Source organism: Siphateles boraxobius, unplaced genomic scaffold (genome assembly GCF_051911475.1).
Source record: "Siphateles boraxobius isolate OS27281-9 unplaced genomic scaffold, OSU_SipBor_1 121, whole genome shotgun sequence".
Lineage (NCBI taxonomy): Eukaryota > Metazoa > Chordata > Actinopteri > Cypriniformes > Leuciscidae > Siphateles > Siphateles boraxobius.
In genome coordinates this window covers 40,001-64,849 of record NW_027508724.1, presented here as the reverse complement: position 1 = coordinate 64,849, position 24,849 = coordinate 40,001, and the positions used below count along the sequence as shown (strand labels likewise).

Sequence of the window (24,849 nt, the reverse complement as noted above, 5' to 3'; positions counted from 1 at the left end):
CCCCCTAAGCATTTTGGGTAAACTTTTCTTAAAGCTGAACAACCTTATAAATGACAACACTGTTTCTGTTATTATTAAAGATAATTATTTAAACATTTCTATTCTAATTAATTCACAACAGGTGACAAAGTGAAGGAAAAGACAGAACAAGGGTGCAGAAAACTCAGGTGTATTTTAATTGAAATAAATGCATTTTCTCATATGTATTAACTCGTTATTTCATCCGACTCCATAAATGAAAAGGTTTTAATGATATCTGTGCATCATTAAGTGTGTGTGAATGTTCGATTATTTTTTTTAACTCTTTACTGAAAATAATATCAGAGTCCATTAGAATAAAATCAATTTTATTATGTGTAGTAAATGTATCACGCCAGTTGCATAATCAGTTCAAACATAATAGATACAAACATCAAATGCTCTGGAATAAAGAGAGAAGATGCAATACCTTGACATTATAAAATACATGATGTTATATTAATCTGAAATACTGCATTAATTAAAAAAATATTTAAAAAAATTAGATATTTTTAAATTATTATTTTCAATGGCAAAAATGAACCATAATTATGGCATAAATATTAATAAGTGCTATCAAATCCTCTCAAAATGCAAAAGAAAAAATACTATTGAACAAAAATAAATTACATTGGTTTTACTGGAGGAAGTTTCATTTTTAGGTGTCCGTTCACTAATGACCGGGAAGAGCACCTGAGCGTTAAATATCTTAATACCTTTGGTTTATTTCTTCGAGAATGAGACATTTGTACCAGTCGCACTGAGACATTTCAAATGATATCAAACATGTGTGATACCGTATTATAATTATTCACAATAACCCATATTCTTGTGTGTATTTCAGGTGATCTCAGCATGATAGAAAGAGGGAACGGGGGTTCAAGGGAAAATATGTATATTAGGATTGCTAAGGTGAGACTTGAGTCTCGATTAATGAACAAGACAGAAATTCAAATGTTAATCCAGTTCCTCCAGTCTTACATAGTCATTATTTGGTTACACCAGTCAGGGTTTTTCCAGTTATATTTCTGTTCTGGATGCAATAACCGCAGCATTGCATCATAACTGGGCCGTTGTGTTTTCAGACTCACACTCTGTGGGTTTTGTGGTTGTTTTACACTAGCGTGTGTGTGTCTGAACCTCCGAATACACACAATCCTCGTGCGTCTGACGCGGCCGCGGAGCGCTGGAGCTGGTGAACGTCACTTCTCCATAATGAACCTCTTCTTTCTTCTTCTTCCTCTCGTTCTGAGAGATGACGGTGGCATATTCTACATTTGAGGACAGATAATGAACAGATGAGATTATAATATACACAAGAGTTAGGTTGCATTGATGTTGGCGAAGTACTAGAGACAGAGTCAGCAGGGATAAAAATCAGATTTTTGCTTGAAGTGGGGATTAATTGAAGAAATTTACCATGAAACATATGGTAAACATATGGGGTCTCATTCATGAAACACGAGCAGAACGAATTTTTGTGTAAATCGTGTGTAAAGTGGTTCTGGCGTAAATTTTCGGATTCATTAAAATGTTGGTATTTTCCAAGTGTTAGTTGGTACGCAAGAAATCTACACCTGCTCCAGCCACGCGTAAATAGTGCGCTTAACACCCGAACGTTTTGCTCATTAATAAGGCTGCATTTTAATTCACCTAAATCGGGTACATATTTACACACCATTTTGAAAAAATATGATATATAGTAATTACATACGGGTTTTCTTATTATGAGAGCCAGTAATAGCATCTGCGATGGTGGTCCTTCTCCAGTTTTAATACGATTTTTCCGAAGTGAACTAATTAGTTTTTTGCTCTCAAGCTTAATGTCGAACCATTTTCTTCTCACTTCTGGGAATGTTCGATTAAAAACTCCATTAACTGCATCTGTAATATACTGCCAAGCTTCCTTTTTTTTTAGCACCCGATACGCCACTATGTACGCTTGAAAATAAAATGTGGCGTTTTGAATGAACTTCTCATAATAAAACTTCAATTTCTGCATCTGAGAATTTTTTCTTTTTCATTCGCATTCATGTCATAATATGATGCCCATATATAGTTGTCAGTCGGATTTAATGGGCGGGATTTATGGTAATTGAGAATGAACGTGCACGCGCATCCCATTTACGACTGATTGGAATTCATTAACACACACACACATTTCACTATCACATCTGACGTTTACGAAGTATTTGTGAATCAGGAGAAGAGTTTTCGGGAAGGTCTCTTTACGCGCAAATCACTCGCATATTTACGAATGTTTCATGAATGAGACCCATGGAGTTTAATGGAATAAACAAAATTAATGAACATAAAGCTGGAACAAAATAACACTGGGAAACAAGGGCCACGAGGAACAGCAAACATCTACATCTGACAACAGACAGAGAACAAGTAAAACACAAGGACAAACAACTCTTAAAGGGATAGTTCACCCAAAAATGTAAATTCTGTCAGTATTTACTCTCCCTCATGTTGTTCAACCCCGTAAGACCTTCGTTCATCTTCGAAACATGAATTAAGATATTTGTGATTAAATCTGAGAGCTGGATCACTCCTCCATAGGCTTCTAAGGGATTGAGACTTGTTCCCCGAAAAGTTATTTAAGACATCGTTAAAGTAGTCCAAGTGACTACAGTGGCTCAATCAAAGTTTATCAAGCGACGAGAATACTTTTTGTGCGCAAAAACAAACAAAAATAACGACTTTATTTCAAATATCAGGGTTCTCAAGTTTTATCAAAAGCTTGGAGTGAAATCACATGCGGTTAGGGGAGGAGCCCTAATGGAGCCCCGCCCCCCAATTTTACCCATTGTTCATAATTAACCAGCACAAATTGAAATGATAACAATTGGTAAATCTGATAAATGACAGAGCAATTAAACACACCCAATATACTCTTTAATGTTATATTTCAAAATTACAAATATACAAAAATTACAAAAATATAACAAATTGCTCCAAACAGTTTGGAAAAACAAATCTTTTTGCTTTTTCCCTGACATCTTTGAAAAATACAAATGCAAAGGCAATGATTAATGTATGTTTTGACAGGATATTAAATATTACCCAGAGCACTCTGCTTCAATCCATGTAGCCTTAATGTAACTAGAAAACCTATTAATACTTATATAATTTATAATAAAATGAAGAAATACGTCTTCATTCCTTCCCATACCCACTAACATTTCCCTTAGTTTCAGATAACGTAAGCTAGCCAAACTGAACCGAAGCTTCTGGCCTGGTTGCAAAGTAGTTGTAGAGTTTTTGACTGCATCAATAATAATATATACGATGTGATATATATTAAATATTCAAGCCTAAAAATGTTAGACGAGCTTTCTTCCAACTTCCCTTCTCCATCACGACGTGTGTTCGCGCGATGTTGTTGGTTACCTAGTAACGAACGTACGGTGCCCGAGAATGTTCCGTCAACTTCCATGTGTTTGCGGAACTGTTGCCTAGTAACGAACGCAATCTGGCCGCGATACGTGCTGGCGGCAGGAAACTTCACTTTGTGTGACTGCGCCTCGTATATAACGTTATATATAAAGCTTGCAGGACTTGGTTGGCATTGCTTTTTCAGCGTGAGAAACACACGGTGTGGCGTGTGAGCGTGTGAACTGGCTAAAATTGCGTGTGTCTCACGGCCAATGCGCGAGACTTGAGAACCCTGTATTCGTTTCCTTCTCTGTGGGCCTCGAGTGAGTTCAGCTTCTGTGTTGTACGTCACACGCATCACACACATGACCAGCGTCGGCCAATAGTGAGCCTGCGTGTGACGTACAACACAGAAGCGCTGCGCTGTTACACTAGTGGACCTCACTCGACGCCCACAGAGAAGGAAATCAATAGTTGAAATAAAGTCGTTATTTTTGTTTGTTTTTGCGCACAAAAAGTATTCTCGTCGCTTGATAAACTTAAGATTGAGCCACTGTAGTCACTTGGACTATTTTAACGATGTCTTTAATAACTTTTCGGGGAACAAGTGTCAATCCCTTAGAAGCCTATGGAGGAGTGATCCAGCTCTCAGATTTAATCACAAATATCTTAATTCGTGTTTCTGAAGATGAACGGAGGTCTTACGGGGTTGAACAACATGAGGGAGAGTAATTACTGACAGAATTTACATTTTTGGGTGAACGATCCCTTTAACAAGAGAACAAGACACACCTGAGAAAGACTAATCAACAAGGAAAACTACAAAACTACAAACATGGCCACAGGATCAGGACACACACACAATAGGAACATAAACTTCAACATAAAAGTCTCTACAAAACAAGCTCAACACGGATCGTGACAATTAGTTATTTTAAATTATTATTTCATTTAACATATTTTTACCCCTTTGACAAATAAGTTACTGTATTTGTTTATTTATATCTTTACTTTATTTGCATACTTATCTATACTGTATTTCATTTATTCATACTATTCATTTTATTTGCATTTATGTATACTCTTTATTTATTTATATTGTATTTAAGTTGTTTATACTATTTATTTTGTTTCTTTTATTTATTTTTACTTTTATTTTATTTGCCTATTTATTTATACTTTTTATTAATTTATACTGTATTTTATTTTATTTTACTATTTATGTAATTTGCTAATTTATTTATTTATTCATTCATTTTTACTGTATTTTATTTATTTTTAGGCCTATACCTGTACTTATTTTATTTGCATATTTATACTCTATTTATTTATACTGTATTTTATTTATTTTTGTACTATTTATTTATTCATATTATTTTTTATTAGCATATTTATATATAGATATGCAAATAAAATAAAGAGTATAATATGCAAATTAAATAAATAGTGAAATTAAATTAAATACAGTATACTGTATTTTATTTATTTTTACTATTTATTTTATTTGCATATTTTATTTATTCATTCATTTAAACTGTATTTACTTATTTTAATACTTATTTCATTCGCATATTTAAACTTTATTAATTTATACTGTATTTTATTTTATTTTACTATTTATGTAATTTGCTAATTTATTTATTTATTCATTCATTCATTTTTACTGTATTTTATTTATTTTTAGGCCTATACCTGTACTTATTTTATTTGCATATTTATACTCTATTTATTTATACTGTATTTTATTTATTTTTTTTACTATTTATTTATTCATATTCTTTTTTATCAGTATATTTATATATAGATATGCAAATAAAATAAAGAGTATAATATGCAAATTAAATAAATAGTGAAATTAAATTAAATACAGTATACTGTATTTTATTTATTTTTACTATTTATTTTATTTGCATATTTTATTTATTCATTCATTTAAACTGTATTTACTTATTTTAATACTTATTTCATTCGCATATTTAAACTTTATTAATTTATACTGTATTTTATTTTACTATTTATTTAATTTGCTAATTTATTTATTTATTCATTCATTTTTACTGTATTTTATTTATTTTTAGGCCTATACCTGTACTTATTTTATTTGCATATTTATACTCTATTTATTTATACTGTATTTATTTATTGTTTTACTATTTATTTATTCATATTCTTTTTTATTTGCATATTTATATATAGATATGCAAATAAAATAAAGAGTATAAATAAATATGCAAATTAAATAAATAGCCAATTTAAATTAAATACAGTATACTGTATTTTTTTACTATTTATTTTATTTGCATATTTTATTTATTCATTCATTTAAACTGTATTTTATTTATTTTTAATACTTATTTTATTTGAATATTTATACTTTATTAATTTATACTGTATTTTATTTATTTTTACTATTTATTCATTTGAATATTTCTTTATACTCTTTATTTTATTTGCATATGTATCCTCACACACACTCATCATGACTTTGCTCCTTGCGCTGGATCTCATTTCCGTGACGTCAGGATTGTGTGACAAATAGTGTTTCAACATTAACAGAAAAAGCTTTCGGCTTCCTTGCTATACTTGATTCTCTGCCAAACCGCTCGTTTTCACTAAAGCCACAGCCGCTTTTTTACCACTTTGTCTTTCACTCAACAGTTTTTATTTTTATTAATAGCACGCATTTCGGCTCTGTAACTCAGACATAATATCACAAATCAGACTGAGACTTACAGGCGTAGAGTCTGGCCATTATCATACTGATGATGAATAAAAGCCCATAAACCTCCCAAACCTGTCAAATCCTTCAATTATTATTATTTTTTCTGTAAAAGGTTTACATACAATGTGACCGTTGGTGATATTTCCTATAGTATTGACAAACAACGAGTGCATTTTCACATACTGTAAACCATTGTGCATTATGTTCAGTTCCTGAAACTGTGTGTTATTTACTCGTCAAAGCTCATTTTGAATATTTGTGTGAATGTTGTTTCTGATGCTTGTTGAATCTGTATTTCAGTCCCGACGCTCTGATCTTCATTAAAGCTGATGTGAATCTCACCTGGTGTCTTCTGTTCTTCATCTCGGTGGGGTTTCTTCTGAGAGACGTGTTCATTCACACGCTCTGAAACACCTGAGAAAATACATTAAGCATCTTAAAAAATAAACACCAATATTAAACTATGAGGAAATCAGTCATTTAAAGCTAACCAATAAATAGCCGCCAAACTGTTTCTGCTTTCACCTGTTTTCTATTAAAATAATGATGCTTTTCATGCATAAATATAAATATCTGTCATTATTTACTCTATGAACAATATAAACATAGGTTTGGAGCAACATAAGAGTGAATAAGTTATATTTACTGTACATATATTCATTTATCGGATTGTTTAATTTAAACAAATGTACAGATGAGGACAAAAAATAAGTGAATATAAAGTGATGAAGCCAATAACACAAGTTTCATACATTGATGAACTGAACCGGACTGACTTGTTGTGGGTTTGAGCTGATTCTTCTTCCTGTAAAAGTAATACGCCACGATGACCAGGATTATAAGAACGACAGCAAGACATCCCAGAATGATGGGAACGACGAGAGGATCTTTACCTGTGGAAGGAAAACACAGGACGAGGTTATAAAGAGTTAATCACAAAAACGGACGCAAAATATTCATTCGTAACAATGTAAAAAAAAGTTGCTGCGTTAAATTTTTAAGTATAATCAACTTGAAGGATTAAGTTATTTCAACTTAAATTACATTAAACCGACTTCAAAAAATGAGTTGTATCTTGTAGGCCTATATCTTATAAAACAAAGTTGAAATTTGCTTAACTTATTTTATGTTGTCATAACTTATTGATCATATCATTTTTTACAGTGAACAGCGACTGAATTAAACAACTGTTTTAATAGAAATTAAAATCTACATTGATCAAGCCGTATCTGGATATATTGGGTGGGTTGACTAAACTTGTTACGGCTCTGATTATTGGATTATAAATATTCCACTGAGAGTTTCTGTATGAAGCTGAAGATATGTAGATGTTTCTGTGTTTTATCATTCATCTGTTCTTTATGTGTTATTATAGCATTGATTTGTGTGAGAGTGTGATCTTTGAGAATATGAGATTGTAATGAGAGAGTTACTGTACCTTCAACAATCACTAGAAGATCTGCTGTAGATGTTTCTGTGCCGTCTGAGTTATAGACTCGTAATCTGTAAATCCCTGAATCTGCTCTGATCACAGGGTTTATTATCAGAATCCCATTAATGAATGACACTGCTCTGTTATTAAAGAGATCACATTCATACTCTTTTATCCTGTCATTCCTTATTCTACAAACTGGATCATCTTGTGTGTTGTAGTTTATCTTTTGTATCTTCAGGTCATTATATCCTCTAGCGTCCATCAACTGCAGACTGAGTTTATCTCCGAGAACAGCAGAACAGGGTTTAGACTGAAGAAAACTGCAGTTAAACTCCACACCTGAAGAACAAAACACAATTTTTAAATGTTGGAAATTGTAATTATGCAAAAATCATGATGTAAGGCAATTATGCTTTCAGCATAAATTTAAATCACAATTTTTTTTCACACAATTAAACTTGTACAGTATAAATGTGAATAAACTTGATCTGATCTCAGTGAAACAATCATCAATCTAAGACATTAGCGGACGATCAACACTTTAGTCTGATTTACACTTCTACTCACATATTAATATTCCCATTAAAAAACAAAAACAATGAGACAAAAACACAATTGACACAATTGGTGTTTTGTAGTGAAATTACACTGAAAATTCCAAAAAGATTGAGCACTTATTTAACCTGAATTTATTTATTCCCGAATACTTTTTATATAACCAGTAAACAACCTTTATTTTTTAGATTATGGCACTTATACTGTACACTTTTTTGTCGAATGTATAAATGTTATGTTAAGAAACATCCAAATGCTGAGAACCGATCACTGAAATGTTCTTTGGAAAACCAAACATTTTTCTTCCATGCAATCGCTGCAAAAATCCCCTTTTGAAATCGTTATTTTTAAGATAGTGTGTCATTTGAGACACACCTAATATTACCCATCACTGAAAACTAAAATTGCTTTTGAAAAATGTAATGTTACAACACACAGGTTTATGTGTCAGCTCTGTGTGTTTCTTCAGTCTTTTTGGATTAAAAAAAACTCTTTTAAATGACAATTAAAAGTCATTTAAAACATTCAACATACATGCATCACAGGAGAATTCTATCATTTTAGTATTTTTTTCTGAACTTTATGAATATTTCCACTACATTGATTTTTTCCACATACTTGGTTTGGATCATAATAGATTTTAAAGGTAATAATTAACATGTCCTGTACCACTTCCACAAATAATTAACCACAAACATTAAACCAAGACACCAAATTAATCCTATTTCTTTTTTTGTTCTGTTTTCCACTTCTACTCTAGCTTGAATACTAATGTACAGTAAATGCTATGAACATGGCTGTGACAAATTTCTTATGTTCCTCATTTATAAGTTGCTTTGAATAAAAATATGTAAAAATATAAATTATAAATATATGCAAATGTGAATATCATGCACTCTCATTGTTATCGCCTGAATAGAGCAAGAGTAAATATATCACGCTTAAAGTCCCATCAATCATTTTATCCCTTAAAACTCATCTTTGATCACCAAAATGACATATTTAAAAGTTTTTTTCCTTATTTTGCCTCAAAATATCTTGAATGTAACTCGACACCCTTGCCTCATTTAGTATACGCGGTTCTATGAATATGCAAATTAGCTCCTTTGTAACTCTTTATTTTACAGTGTCCTTACATTACATGTACTAACGATAGTAATAACAGTAAATTATGCATAATTACATGCAACTAACCCTCAACCAAACCCTAATCCTACCCTAACCCTACATGTTGTTAATTATTATTACTCAGTACGTAAATATATAATTACACTGTAGCAATGACACCTTAAAATAAAGTGTAACCGCCCCTTCATAATGTCATAAAAGTGCTGGATTTTCACCACAGGGTGATTTTATTTAAACAATAAAACACATTTTTAAAAATAGATCAAAATAAAAGAAATATTAAGTGCAAGGTAACGATTGCAAGTCGTAGGCCATAAAGTGCTTTGAGTTGATCTGAAAGTGACTCACATGCGGCAGTTTTCAGTAAAAGCGTCAGTCCGAAGATGAGCATCATCTCTAGCGTCCAGAAGAGCCGATAACCCAGCAGAACCGAGCAGATCCTGATCCCGTCTGTGTTCTGGCTCTCACTGAAACAAACAGACTTTTACACAGAAAGGAGGAAGAGGAAGTTTCTTCATCTGAGGAAAGAAAGGCAGACGCTGTGGGTCAGCAGTTTCCAGTAATACATTCCCTTTAACAATGGAGACTAAAAAATAACAAACAAACAACTCTATATCTTTATCGTCTCAAACGTGCAGATGCACTTTTTAAAGTTCAGAGATTCTTAGCCTGAATCAAATAAACGTGCATCTGTTCGAGTTATACAGAAAAACAACACTATTTCTGCAAGTATAAAAGCAGAAGCGCAGAACCAACCACAAAATAACTCATCTATAAAAACATGCATGTCACTAGCGTTCAGTTTAAAACCACTCATCGAGTAAAATATGAAGCAACAGAACAGAATTACATCAGATGCTTATGAAGAAATGAATACATTCAATTCAAATTAGCATTAGAAACCTATGCAGCAAAAATATTCCAGATATAGCATAACACGTACCGAAGAACAAGTATTAATGGACCTTTTACAACTACATTCATTATTTATATATTCTATAAAATATCTTCCTGTCAACATCAGTGTTCATGATGATTTGTTTAGTCCGTGTGGTTTTGAAACTGGAAGTGGCAGAAATGTGTGAGAACGGTGGTGCTCATAAATTCACATTGACTTTGTTATTGGCACAATTTGTAGGTTATATATTTACACATTTCTCACATGATGCAACACAGTATTTATTGCACTATATTTTTAGAAAGGCAGTATTTCAGATACATGCATTTACAGTAAAATACGTATTTGAAATAATAATTTGTATTTAAATACATTTAAGTGTTTTTTTTTTTGTATTTTGTATTTATTTGTATTGCAGCTTTTAGTGGGCAGGAATTACTGACACATTAAAGTGATAAAGAAACATGGACGGATGAGTAATAAAGACTGGGACGAGCTTGATGTTAAAAAAGAGTTATTAAAAGTGCAATATTCTGGAAAAGAGAACTCATATTCTGCATTTGCACACTGACAAACATCTTTCTGTGTGAGGCTAAACGTCAAAAATATGTAAAAAATCTTCATGTAAACACAGTCGGGTTATGTGTGTATCAGTATATCTGATCCGTGCATGAACTCTTAAAGAGACAGCAGCCTAATAAACCTGCTGACTTCTGTGTTATTAATGTTAATCAAACGACAAGAGACAAAAAGAAAATCCCTCACTCTCGACTGAATAACTTTTGTAGTTTTAATAAATACAGTGTATATTTCATTCGTACAGCGAGGACTATTCCGTGTTTTATTTTAAGGTTTTTCATCTGATTACTTTATTCAATTTCTGTATTTCTTACTTCTGTTAGGTAGACCTGAAAAACTTTATTTGTATCTTTCGGTCTATTTTATTTATTTGTTTGTCCTATTGCTTGTCATTTGTTCTAGCATTAAGTAGGTATTAGCTCATTCATGGCCGTAGCCAGCTATGAGGTCACCTCTACATTCAAAAATAAAATGTCAAGCTCTCTGAATGATTAATTAGCCATGTTTAAACCACCTCATATGGGTGTTTGCAATTCATGTTGCTGCGAGAAGCTAGCGCAGTGAACGGGGCTTAGAGCGCGTTGTGAGTGAGGGCGCGGGTGCAGCCTCCGTGTTGCCAGATCCACCTAAGGGAAAGGTGGCAGAAGTCTCCTGCACCTGTTTCTCTGATTTAATGTGACACTTTAGGAAGTTATTAAAGTGGAAAGTTGCATGTTAGGTTTAGTGATATAGCCTATTAATCTTATTTCCAAAACACAAGCTTTGAACTTATTTTGGATTATTATTATTATTATTTTGTTTTGCTTGTTTTTCGTAGCATTATCTGGCAACATTTTACTGTCGGCATTAATTAAAAAAAAGCTTATAGACAAACTGTAATAAAGCTGCATAAAGCTACCACATTCAGTAAGACAAACGCAATGATCATCATGATTATCTGTAAGAAATATCAAAAACAATAGCATATTACAGATCTGTTTGTTACAGTAAGAAATTTGACAAATAACTTAGTGGCCAGCAGGAAGACGGCTCATGCTGTTTTAACCTTTCACAAAGTCATCGTAAAAACATTAATTAAAGCAGTGTTTCTCAACTAGCAATCTATTCAGTCAGCATATTTGTGTTTGATCTGTGTGAATTACAGAAATATAAGACTTGCTAGACCTACTTTTTTTCTATATTTCTTTGCACAAAACTCTCCAGAAAGTGCCATTTAATGGTTTATTTTTCCAAAAAAATCCCGGTAGGGCAGGGGGAATACCCCCAGACCCTCCTAATGAGAGACTACACCACACATAATTATATATATATAATAATCAAATAAAATTCCTTTTTTTTTAAAAGGGTCGCAGCTTAATGTCCATGGGGGGATGTGGGTCCAATGGCCTAACCATTATAGCACAATTCTTTACACAACACCCCGGACCTCACTAATTTTCAAACCCTGGTTACGGCCTTGAGCTCATTGTATTAGCATAAAGACGTGCTGAAAGGGCTTGCATTGAAGCAGACACACACACACAGCACACACACAAGTTCATGTTTTCACACTCCGAGGTGTTAGCCCGTACACTGCAAGATGTTTAGCTAACGTTCGTTTAGGTCTACGACTTTATTCTGAGACATTCGAGCGTCTGTCGGAAACTTACAGACTTTTGTCCTCATTTAAACAACAAGCACAAGTTCATCCTTAGTCAACCAGCTACATTTGAGGCATAAAGATTAATAAAAGAAAAGCATTAAACATACATTTCACATTGTGGCGAGGGCCGGCCGAGGGACGTGAGAGAACGGCGCGAGGCCGGTGGTGCGATTGCTAATGAGCAACACCTGTATAGCACACCGGTCTCGCATCTCTCACGGAGGACGGAAGCATAAAGGGGGAGCGACGACATTAATGATCGAGAGAGGAACAGGCCTGATTTTAGTTGTTCTGGTTTTTGTATTTGTGTTTTATTTTAGCCAGCAGTCGTCCGCGAGGGGCTGCTGGCCGTTATGTTTATTTTGAGTAAGCCAGCAGTCGTCCGCGAGGGGCTGCTGGCGGTATTTTAGTTTGTATATTTTATTTTAAATAAAGTTTGTTAAATGTTCGCCGGTTCCCGCCTCCTTCTTCCCTGAACATTGTTACACTGGTGCCGAAACCCGGGAAGAGGGAGGAACGCGCTGTCAGAGAGTCCTCGCCGCTGTGTGGAATCCGCGGTGCCATCGAGCATGGTTCGCGAGTCGCCGCCGCTCGCCGTGGGCCGGAGCCTGCTGCCATCCGCCGGGCAGGGGAGGAGCAGGGAGCGGGGGACTCGCGGCCATGGACGCTCGAGGCGGTGCGCTGGAGTGAGTTGCCGGGGGGACGGCCGAGCTCGCTGCCGGCCGCCTGGGAGTTGGAGGGGCGGCTGCCGTCCGGGAGGGAGCGGGGGAGTCGCCGGCGCTCGCCGTGGGCCGTAGCCTGCTGCCGTCCACCAGTGAAGGGGAGGAGCAGGGAGTGGGGGACTCCTGCCGTCTGCCCTAGATCCCAAGGAGCCGTCGCCGTCCACCGGGCGGCGGAGGAGTGTCGAGCCGTCCATCGAGGGCTACCCAGCGTCACCGCCAGGCACCGTGGAGGAGATCGCCCAGCTGGTGGAGGACCATGATGGCAGCGCGTTGTGGGAACCGGACCATGTTTTTTTTGTGTTTTTTTTCCCCTCTCTCCCCTCTCTCGATCTGTCGCTCCTCATGCTTCCGTCTCCGTTTCCCTCGGCTTGTCGGTCCATACCCCCCAGGGATCGCCGCCGCCGGGGGGGAGTAGGCACAGGCTCGTGGGTGCCCCCCGGCCTGTGAGGGGCGATGGGGGTATGTGGCGAACAGGACGGCCGAGGGACGTGAGAGAACGGCGCGAGGCCGGTGGTGCGATTGCTAATGAGCAACACCTGTATAGCACACCGGTCTCGCATCTCTCACGGAGGAGCGGAAGCATAAAGGGGGAGCGACGACATTAATGATCGAGAGAGGAACAGGCCTGATTTTAGTTGTTCTGGTTTTTGTATTTGTGTTTTATTTTAGCCAGCAGTCGTCCGCGAGGGGCTGCTGGCCGTTATGTTTATTTTGAGTAAGCCAGCAGTCGTCCGCGAGGGGCTGCTGGCGGTATTTTAGTTTGTTTATTTTATTTTAAATAAAGTTTGTTAAATGTTCGCCGGTTCCCGCCTCCTTCTTCCCTGAACATTGTTACACACATGATATAGCTAAATGATTAATGATGAAACATGAGCAAATGATAAAACATAAGCAAGAAATATAGTTGTTTCATCATCAGTAATGTAAAAGGTGTTTATGCATGTTTGATCTGTGATTAGCGCGTGGAGATTGTAACACCAATTAAAAAACTAAAACCTAAATAATAAATCCTCACCTTTGGCCTCATAGTAAAGTTTTTGTAATTTTTTTTATTGCTTAAAGAAATATACAAAATACCAAACAAACCTCAATCTTATTACATTTCAAAGAAGTCCAAATAGCAGTAAACAGTATATATAAACACCATAAACCTAAAGAAACGTGAAGTGAATTAAATAATAAATGAAATATTACACAAGGGGGTTATCATCAAAAAATACCTTCAGGGTTTTTTTTGTAACGCACGAGTCTTCAAGATTTGAAGAAGATCATTAAATCTTTATGGAAAAGTAAGAAAGTGCGAAGGTTCTTATCAAATCTGCATTTGTGAAGTAATTGGCCAACAGCACAATATTGTTCATGATCATAATTCAAAGAAAAAGAGAAATATTTTTTAGTTTTAAAATCAAAGTCGGGTATTACAGATTTCAAACTTAACCAAACATAAAGGTCAACATCCCAGAATTCTTTTGAGAATTTGCATAAATAAAATACATTTTCCAACGAGTCTGCTTCACAAAAGGTGTCTGAGGAACTCATTACAAGGAAAAATATCATTAATAATTTTGAACTGAACCTCTTTTGCCTTTGGAAAAAGTGGGAAATCTTGTTCTAATTTGACATACTTTGTCTTCAGGGAAAACAAACACAAGAGATCTCTTTCTAACTTTATAAGGGAACGTCTCTAAAACCGTTAATCTTACAGCTCTCCTCTGTAAAATGAAGACCAGAAATTATTAAAAACTTCAATCTTGGAATAACACAAAGCACCTTTAACCAGCTGAACCACCACGAACAGCTTTTAACAACGCCACATATCATTTCCGAGTACAAATAGTATTATATTTTTCACAAAAATTTTCATAAATAAAAGGAAAATTTCCTTCCCCATCCATAATGTGACACTTTTATCCATCCAGTCCTGAAAGAACACAGATTTCCTATTGACAAGGATACATTTATTATTCCATAAAAACAACTATGTGGGGAAAAAATGTGTTTGTATATCAGTTTCCAATACAATAATACCTGACTATGAAAAGATGACAATTTACACTTTAGTTTCGATGGCTCAAAGTCACAACTCAAAAGAAAAGCAATGCGCACAAAAGGTTTTTTGAAGTAAAACTAGACCAAACCGAATGTTTATTCCTAAGGAAAGCTTGGAGACACCTCAATTTAAGACTGACATACATATAACATCATAACATAAATGTCATAACATCAAAATCAATCATATTCAAACCTCCCTCACTGATTGGCTTCACTGATTTTTTTGATGTAATGTTTGTTTTTCCAAAGAAATGTATACTGAATTTGATTAATATCCTGTATCCACCAGTCAGAGATACCTAAAGAATATACAGGATAAATCAGTACCTCGTTTTCTGTAATAAAATTCTGCCAAAAATGGAAACATCCCTCTGTAACCATACGTTTAACATATTTTGAATTTTTGTAATATATTGTCAGCCAAATTCATTTTTTCCTCTAGTTTTAGTGTCTTTAGAAATAACAATACCTAAATATTTTACCTCATTTTTTAATGGAATATTAAACAATTGAGATTCAGTCCGATTAGTCCCTGCCATCAACTCAAACTTTTTTTTTTAATTTAATTTCAAACCAGAAGCTTTGGAAAAATGTGACACTAAATTAATAGCAGCTGGGATTGACTTGTTAATACATATCTTTACTATTTTTCACATAAATTGCCAAAGCTTCAGCTATTAAAATAAACAAATACAGATATTCTTGTCCCTATGTCAATGTTAAAACGCTTAGAAGTTCCACATGAAGCGATACTGAACTATTAATGTCTTTATACAACATCTCTATCAATTTAACAAATTTAAAACCAAATCCAAAAAACTTCAGTGCATGTAAAATTAATTTATATTCTACAAATTCAAATGCCTTATGGAAATCAAGAAACAAAACAAACCCATCATCCTTAAACAAATGTGAATAATAATCAATTAAATCCAAAATAAGTCTAATATTGTTGTGTACTATTAACCTTCGTTTAATAAAACCAGATTGGGTTTCACTTATAACTTGACTCAACCTCAATTTAGCCTGTTTGCAGTAGCAGATGTAAGGATTTTATAATCAACATTAAGTATATTGGTCTCAGATTGTCAATAATTATTTTGTCTTCGCCTGACTTTGGGATATGAATGAATGATCAACCCCTGTTTCATAGTTGGAAGTAAAGAGTTAGATTCAAAACATTAATTTAAAGCTTTAAACAACAAATCTTTTATATCTTCCCAGAAGAATTTGTACAAATTAGCAGTCAGACCATCCTGCGATTTACATAAATTTACATACGATTTCCTCCAATCTCAGGTCAGCTTTCTTTAAATTCAATATCAATCTTGTGGAATAATTTTTTTAAATATTTTCTAGAAATTCTTGACCATTTTGATCAGAATATGAAGAAGAAGAAATATCACTATAAAACGAGTATACTTCCTCAGATATTAATTTGGGGTCGGTGATTACCTTCTCATTAATAATCAAACTATGAACAGAATTGCTTTTCTGTCTCCTCTTTTCTAGCTGACAAAAATATGCTGTATTCTTCTCCTTACAAGACCTTAACAAGCTCCTTGTGCTTTCATGAAATACACATAATCTAATTTATCTTGAAGAGAGAGTAATTCATCAACATCTTGTTGAGTCATTTCCAGTGTATTACAACAGTTCTTGAGTTAAACTTAACTTCCTTTGTTTCTGTTCTTTGTTATTTTGCTGTTTACCAAACCGAATTGAAACTTCCCTTGTTTTGAATTTAAAATACTCCCATTTATTCCCATTAGAAGTTAAGGTGAGGCCATCTTTAATCTCAATAATCACATTTCTTATTTGACTACAATCTCCTCCAGTAGTCTTTTCTAAAGGTATGTTTTATTGTTGGCGTTAAAATGAATGAAATAAGGCAATGATCTGTCAATGTTGTGGCAGAACTGGAAATGTTAGTGGAAAACTCAAATGTTCCTCAGTATTAAACCAAAGGTACTATCCGTGATTTAGAGGATCCATTAGGTTTGACCCAGGAAAACTGAGTCTCATTAGGATGCTTTAACCTCATTAGTGGAATTTGACTGGCAAAACTCATTAATAGTGTTATTAAAATGGTGACTTGTATGAGATCTCATGAAAGTGTGTATCTATACAACGAATGTTGTTTCTCGTGCCATTTATACGTCAAAAATAGTTTTTGCGTGCATATGATACGCACTTTATGGCGTACACACTCCAAACCCTAATCCCGAATCCTACCCAAGGGGTTTTCAGTGCTAGCAAATGCACGCTAAACCCATTTTTGGTGTATAATTGGCACGAGAAATAACATTCGTGGTATAGATACGCAATTTCATGAGATTGTGTTGGTCCAACCTCATCTGCCAGATTAAAATCACCTCCAATTAGTAGGCTACAACATTTGTATGAAATTTCGATTTAAGCTGCGTGACAACATCTGTAGGCTAATATTAGAAAATAAAATCTTGTTTTGCCCACTACTAGTATAACCATAAACATTAACTAAAATAAGAAAAGTACCTTCACTAACCATGCAGCAAGTCAAAGACCATGAGCATCAGACTGAAGTCACAATCTTCCCGTCTCTCCACTGCATCTTCATCAGTAGAGTGAGTCTCTCATAGAAAAACAAAATGTGACTTCTGCCCCTTGCAAAAACAAAAATATCCCTTTGCGTTTTACTTTGTCCTTTAGTCCCCTTGCATTTAACGAACAAAAAGATAGAGGAGATTTCAATGAGAACAAACAAACGTCCACGGGAACTCCCAAACGGATCGAGAGTGTCGATAAAAGCTATCGACAATGAGATCAGAAAAATAAAAGTGCAACACTTACCAAAAAAAGCCTCTAAAAACAACACATTTCCCATTTTACAAGACTTTATCATCGGGCAAAAATGTTGCTTCCCTTTAATGAAAGTAACGGGACCACGAAAGTATTATGCAACTTTCCCTTCAGCTCGCGCTTGTTTAACGCGTGGCCAAAGTAGGCTAAGTTACTCTATAGTCTCTGTCTTCTTTCTTTCAGTCCTCAGCGAAATGAATGCCTTCCCCATTGCACACGGTTGTTCTCTTTGACAGTGTCCAGATTCGCTTTGAAAGCTGAATGATCTGGTGCATGCGATCCAATTCTGCCAATGCGATGAACGCTCTCGTTCTGTTTCTCTGACATAAACGCCTGTTTTAGCGATCAAATTCTCCCACCCTTGACCTCAGCTCTTTATTTTCATTTTTAAGATCAGAATGTTCCAGCTCCTATACAGCTTCCTTCTGCTTGTGAGCTCTCTAAATGGCGTTGCAATTCTCTTCCATTTTTTCTTTCTCATTTAAAAAAAAAATATATTTCTCAAATCTCCAGCCGAGGGAGTAAATTGCCTCGAGTATATCCGTATTAGAGATAGAGATATCTTCCACCTGATCATGCCGCACTTTCTTCAATATGTGCACTTTGCAGAGTGACATTCTCAGCACCGCTTTCCTCCCGGGACACATTAGTTTCAACACAAACCCCAATCGCGACATCTTATCTAAATCATGATCATTTCTGTTACTGATCACGATCTAGTTTCGTGCTCTACTTGTCATCGTAATATTATGAAATAATAAACCTCTATCAAAAAGTTTGGAAAAGTCTAAAAATAAGAAAAAAACCTTGAGACTTTGATAGTGGTTAAACAATGCTGCTATCTAGTACGCAATCTTGGCCACAAACACCCCATCATAAGTAATAATCATCGTATTACACTTCATAATCTCGAAGTAGTACTAGTACTACTACTAGTAGGCTAGTAGTAGTGAAAACGGTGCTATTTAGCAAATCCTGGTGATACTGAGGAGGACTTTTAATTTCTGAACCTGGACTTCACATGTAAAATAGTATTTTATTAGTATTACCCGTACTACTTATTGCACTATATTGTTATATTTGGGATATACTTTAAGAGTGGGTAAAAAGCACCTAAAGTAGTAGTACTATTGTAGGTGCATTTTACCCGTAAAAGTCCTCCTCAGTATTTTGTTCCAATCACCTGGATTTGCTAAATAGCATAGTTTTTCAGCCAGGAAATAATCTGGCTGAGTTCATATGTGGAATCATAGAGTGTGGAATAAACAGGGCAGGACTTTTACTTTCTGACCCCTGTACTTTACCCCTCAGCTCTTTAACGACTAATGGGAATTCAGACATACTTCTTTTGTCTCATACTGTTTTGCCTACTAAATAGTAAGCGATTTCGGATGCAGGCTGTGCGTTTCACTGAGTTGGGAAAAGAGACTTTTATTTTGAAAGGAGCGGACCCGGTTCAACCCGGAAGTTAAACACTCGGCGGTTGTCCCGGTGTTTCCTAGTCTGTGCTTTAGTCTTTAAACATCTGAGGGGTTTTATCTTTATTTTACTTATTTTTCCTCCCGTTAACGGGTCAAATGTCCGCGCAGGGCGATTGTGAGTTCCTGGTGAAGCGCGCGCGCGAGCTCGTGCCACAGGACCCGTATGCAGCGAAAGCCTGGCTGATCACCGCGCGCACCCTCTACCCCACAGACTTCAACATACAGGTGATGATAATCTCTCACACACACGCGCGCGCGCGATCATATACAATAACAACCCCACTGCACACATAATTCAGTGCTCTAGCTCAGGGGGTTTTAATCTTCTAGATGTCACGGACCATCCTCATCCTATATATAGTCTCATGTGTGTTTGAACTGTGCAGATAGTAGAGAGCTCTTTCCTTACAGTGTCTGAAACGGTTCGAGTTAAGGTAACTTACAATATTCAAATTTTTCGCCGCCAGAGGTCGCATTTTCAAAACAATAACAAAGACGAAGTTTGTTAACGATATGAGGGAGAGATGGGAGAAGACTTCTTTTTTTTTACTATCCAGAGATGAATAGAATTCACGAATTATATATCAGCTAATAAATTCGTTTTTGTATTACCTGTTCGTTTTAACACTATGTTATGTCATCGTAATGAATTCGTCGCAAGGAACGTGAAATGTAATGCTATATTAGCCTGTTACTAATATGTGACTAGGCTATTTGTCAAATTATTTGGTGGGTTAGGTCGCAGTTTTACACGTTTAAAACAATCGTACTTAAAGTAAGTTTGAACAAACCCACTGTATTTGCAAGTAATGGATAAATATTTTTGTGCAACACATACTGTATTTAGTTTCACTGCCATAGACTTGGTCACCAGACTTGATAGTAAGCGTTGTAGTACAAACAAAGTGTAATATAACTGTGTGTGTACAATAAGTAATATATATTTGCTCACCTGTCTAGTAAAACACATGGGAGAGCGGAGTCTCTGTCGACAGACCAAGTCCAAGTTTGTCGCGAATCTTTCCATCTCGAAAACGCCACGCCCATATTGATCCTTGTTTTGTTTCTCTATTTTTCCCAAAGCCTGCTTGCCTAAGTTAATGTGTTTACGTTTTTGGGGATTTTCTGTTCTCGCCAATCTATAATCGTGAACTATGATGACTGAGCGACACTACAGCGGTGTGCGAGATATTGTATCATAGATATTTATACATAGATACCTAATTAGCGGCTTACATACAGCGCTCCAGCGGCCGCTAATGAGGATTCTATGTGTTATATCTACGGTTTCTACAAGCGGAAACCGAAGATAGCGCGGATATTACGTCATTGATAGGCGACAATGACCAGGGATGAGCCATTATTAAAAACTGGAATTTCTCTAGCTTTACAAATCCTTGGGAACTTTTGGGATAATGTAAGTACACAACTGCATGAAATGGATCACACTGTGAAAGTGTTTTTTTAATATTTAAAAATTCATAATAATCTTACATATTGTACCTTTAAGGATCCAGTTTATCTAAACCCCGCCTTTCCGAGAGCTGCTCGGCTCTGATTGGTCAGATGTCGCAGTCTGTTGTGGTTGGCCAACCTCTATATTATAAATAAATTGAAAATATTATTTGGAAAATATTTTGATTCTATTAGGTTCATTATAGTACTGTACTGTAGGCCTGTAAAAAAATATCGAATTCAGCTCTCGCTGCAGATCAAGTTGACCATCTGGTGTTTTTGACGCACAATATGGCAGTTTGTGTTCATGTAGTTCATTACGCTGTGTTGAAGTGTGTGTTCTCAGGTTACTGATGCACAGACACAGTTTTATCCTAATTTTCCTTGCATGCACATTGAGGAAATTATATTTTATTTAAGAACCATTGTTTGAAAAGTTAATGCTCTTTAAAAAGTGGATGTCATTTCATTTCAATAAAAGATGCCATGATTTATGTTTTTTTGACCTCGCTTGCGCCTTCTTGTGTTCTTACGAGACAATACAGTATTTTATTCCTCTAACATCAAGTATTGCCTTTAGATTTCGAATATAATTCAAATTTTGCTAATATTTAAGAAAGAAATTCGAATTTAGCTTTTCAGCCATTTTGACAGCCCTACTTTACTGTTAGATGTAATGCTTCATTTATTTAATTAATTAATTCAAATGTATTTGTTTTCGTTATTTTATGTATTTTAGTTTAGTTTAATCTTCCAGGTTACTGTATTAAATTGGTGTGCATGCAGACAAGCATCGATTCCCAGGGAATACATTAACTGATTTAATGTATGTCTTGAATGCCTTGTAAGTTCATATGCATGTCTGAATGTGAGTATGTGCAGTGTGTTTGCAGGCAGTTTTGTGTCTGATGTGTGTGTGTTATGTTCATGTGTGTGTGTGCAGTATGAGATGTACAGCATCGAGCGCAACGCCGAGAGGACGGCCTCCGCCGGCAGGCTCCTGTACGACATGTGAGTCCACGATACACACTTTCACTGTGGATGAGTTCATGATTGCAGGCTTCTGTCGTTTAAAGTTGTGTTTCCGGTGCACAGATTCGTGAATTTCCCCGAGCAGCCGGTGGTCTGGCGTGAGATCGCATTGATCACTGCGGCGTTACGAAACGACAGCCAAGACAAACACGCACAGTTTCTCAAAGGTGGGTGTGACCCACATTAAAATGTGTTATTTATAGTTAAAGCGCACTATTATGTGTTTTAAAGGCTGTTTCGGAGTGTCTTACACCAGGTTTACATGCATCTAAGATCAAAAACACTTTATTTTCATATAATATCCACTTTTTCTCTCAGTGTCTGAAACCTTCCATAAAGATTCAGTCTCTCTAAGCCCCGCCTCTCTGAGAGCTGCTCTGCTCTGATTGGTCAGAAAGCAAATGCTCATTATCATATCTGAATCTCAGCTCTTGACATACAGTGATACGAACAGTAACGATAGTGTATTTTATTGTTTCTTCTAGGACACAATAGCTTTATTTGTGATGTACTTTTGATCTTTGAAACTTTGCAGACCTTTTACATTAACAAACCGCTTTATTACACGCTACATGAAAGGCTTTTTTTTGAAAAGGCATAATAGGGGAACTTTAATAATAATAATAACCGTAGTGTGTTTAATAACATGTAGTTATAACTAGTTAATAACTATTGTACTGTTGTTGAATAACATGTATGTGATAATTGTAGTTTCTTCAGTAATTGTGTGTCTGTGTGTGTGTCTCTGTGTGTGTGTGTGTGTGTGTCTGTGTGTGTGTGTCTCTGTGTGTGTGTGTGTGTGTGTCTGTGTGTGTGTGTCTCTGTCTGTGTGTGTGTGTCTCTGTCTGTGTGTGTGTGTCTCTGTCTGTGTGTGTGTGTCTCTGTCTGTGTGTGTCTGTGTGTCTGTTTGTGTGTGTCTCTCTGTGTGTGTCTCTCTGTGTGTGTGTCTGTGTGTGTCTGTGTGTGTGTGTGTGTCTCTCTATGTGTGTGTGTGTGTGTCTCTGTCTGTGTGTGTGTGTGTGTGTGTGTGTGTCTGTTTGTGTGTGTCTCTCTGTGTGTGTGTGTGTGTGTGTGTGTGTGTGTGTGTGTGTGTCTCTGTGTCTGTCTGTGTGTGTGTGTGTGTCTGTGTCTGTGTGTGTGTGTGTGTGTGTGTGTGTGTGTGTCTCTGTGTCTGTCTGTGTGTGTGTGTGTGTGTGTGTGTGTCTCTGTGTCTGTGTGTGTGTGTGTGTGTTTCTCTCTGCGTGTGTCTCTGTGTGTGTGTGTGTGTCTCTGTGTGTGTCTCTGTGTGTGTTTGTGTGTGTGTCTCTGTGTGTGTGTGTCTCTGTGTCTGTCTGTGTGTGTGTGTGTGTGTCTCTCTGTGTGTGTCTCTCTGTGTGTGTCTGTGTGTGTGTGTCTCTCTGTGTGTGTGTGTCTGTGTGTGTGTGTGTGTGTGTGTGTGTCTCTGTGTGTGTGTGTGTGTGTGTGTGTCTCTGTCTGTGTGTGTGTGTGTGTGTGTGTGTCTCTGTGTCTGTCTGTGTGTGTGTGTGTCTCTGTGTCTGTGTGTGTGTGTGTGTCTCTGTCTGTGTGTGTGTGTGTGTCTCTGTCTGTGTGTGTGTGTGTGTGTGTGTGTGTCTCTGTGTGTGTGTGTGTGTGTGTGTGTCTCTCTGTGTGTGTGTGTGTGTGTGTGTGTGTGTGTGTGTGTGTGTGTGTGTGTGTGTGTGTGTGTGTCTGTGTGTGTGTGTCTCTCTGTGTGTGTGTGTCTCTCTGTGTGTGTGTGTGTCTCTGTGTGTGTGTGTGTGTCTGTGTCTGTGTGTGTGTATGTGTGTGTGTGTGTCTCTGTGTCTGTGTGCGTGTCTGTGTGTGTCTCTGTGTCTGTGTGTGTGTCTCTGTGTGTGTGTGTGTGTGCAGGTGTTTTTGAGACTCTTCCAGGCCCAGTTCAGTGTAAGATCCTCCTGAAAGCCACAGAACAGTGTTTCAACACGCTGGAGAAAGCAGAGATGCTGCTTCTGTTACTCAAGAGGTTCCCGGAGTCCGTCGTCCAGCACGGAGTGAGTGGATTCCTCGCACACACACCAATCTTTCTTTCTCCCCTGTTATACTATATTTCATTTATTTGACAGGAACAGTGCTCATTATTTAACACAAACCTTCACTGTAAATGAGCCAGAGTTATAATAGCTATAATAGCTCAGCTACAACGCTTTTAACATTAAATAACACACATAAACAGTTCTTGAGATTATCATTGCCACACGTTGTGTTTGTTGTTCCAGCGCGACGTCGCAGAAAAATAGAAACCGTTTCGCTGGTTAGGACAAAAAGACGCCTTTTATCGCGCGTCGCGTGTAGTTAGGACACGGTGGTGTGACCCTTGACTTCTCTTCCAGGTGAGTTTGGGAGAGTCCCTGTTAGAGGCGGAGACTGTGGAGGACCTGGACACGCCCGTCAACTGCTTCAGGAAGTTGTTTGGTACAAATTTATGATCTCTTCTTTATTTTATTTTCGTGTTTTTGTGCTTATTTTCCTTGAGCAATTGTGTTGGTCTCGTTCTCAGTGTGTGACGTCCTGCCGCTGATTCTGAATAATCCAGAAACGTGTCTCCCCGTCAGTCTGCTGTATAAGTACATGCACAAAGCTGCAGAGTTTTATATTTGCTACGTCACGAAGGAGCCGTCGGCGGACGGACAGATTCAGGGTAAACGCATGCAATTGCATTTTATCCTGCAATTACTCTATGAATTTGCATACTGCAGAAATAGTGTGTTTTCTATAGTAGTGCATTTTTTTTTTAATTTTTCACTTTTACATTTATTAATTTAGCAGACGCTTTTATCCAAAGCTACTTACAAATGAGAACAATAGAAGCAGTGAAACTAAGTTAGACAACAATATGCAAGTGCTATAACGCCTCTCAGTTTAATCTAAACGC

At 36.4% G+C, this 24,849-nt stretch overlaps 2 protein-coding genes across 6 annotated transcripts in view; one reads left to right on the top strand and one right to left on the bottom strand.

Annotated features, from left to right (window-relative positions):
- Positions 1-330: 330 nt before the first annotated feature.
- On the bottom strand, positions 331-18,512 carry LOC143732578 (uncharacterized). Of its 3 annotated transcripts, none has more exons than XM_077223832.1 (6): positions 17,660-18,512; positions 9,588-9,757; positions 7,560-7,895; positions 6,874-7,014; positions 6,464-6,535; positions 331-1,289 (listed from the first exon to the last, which is right to left on the bottom strand). In XM_077223832.1, the coding sequence occupies exons 2-6, from the start codon at positions 9,631-9,633 to the stop codon at positions 1,138-1,140; spliced, it is 747 nt and encodes a 248-aa protein (XP_077079947.1). In that variant the 5' UTR covers positions 9,634-9,757; positions 17,660-18,512; the 3' UTR covers positions 331-1,137. The 3 variants fall into 3 exon arrangements, with proteins under 3 accessions (XP_077079947.1, XP_077079956.1, XP_077079965.1); XM_077223841.1 differs by having other exon boundaries at positions 6,898-7,014; positions 17,650-18,452; XM_077223850.1 differs by having other exon boundaries at positions 6,898-7,014; positions 17,660-17,979.
- An 806-nt stretch (positions 18,513-19,318) lies between these two features.
- Positions 19,319-24,849, top strand: part of LOC143732476 (integrator complex subunit 10) — a 24,147-nt gene continuing 18,616 nt past the window's right edge. Inside the window, exons 1-6 of one of the 3 annotated variants that reach the window (XM_077223591.1) lie at positions 19,319-19,679; positions 21,853-21,920; positions 22,005-22,108; positions 23,829-23,968; positions 24,308-24,389; positions 24,475-24,615. In XM_077223591.1, the coding sequence (XP_077079706.1) occupies positions 19,551-19,679; positions 21,853-21,920; positions 22,005-22,108; positions 23,829-23,968; positions 24,308-24,389; positions 24,475-24,615 (664 nt within the window). In that variant the 5' untranslated portion in view covers positions 19,319-19,550. The remainder of the gene's footprint in view (positions 19,680-21,852; positions 21,921-22,004; positions 22,109-23,828; positions 23,969-24,307; positions 24,390-24,474; positions 24,616-24,849) is intronic. The other 2 variants (XM_077223610.1, XM_077223600.1) reach the window with 2 other exon arrangements.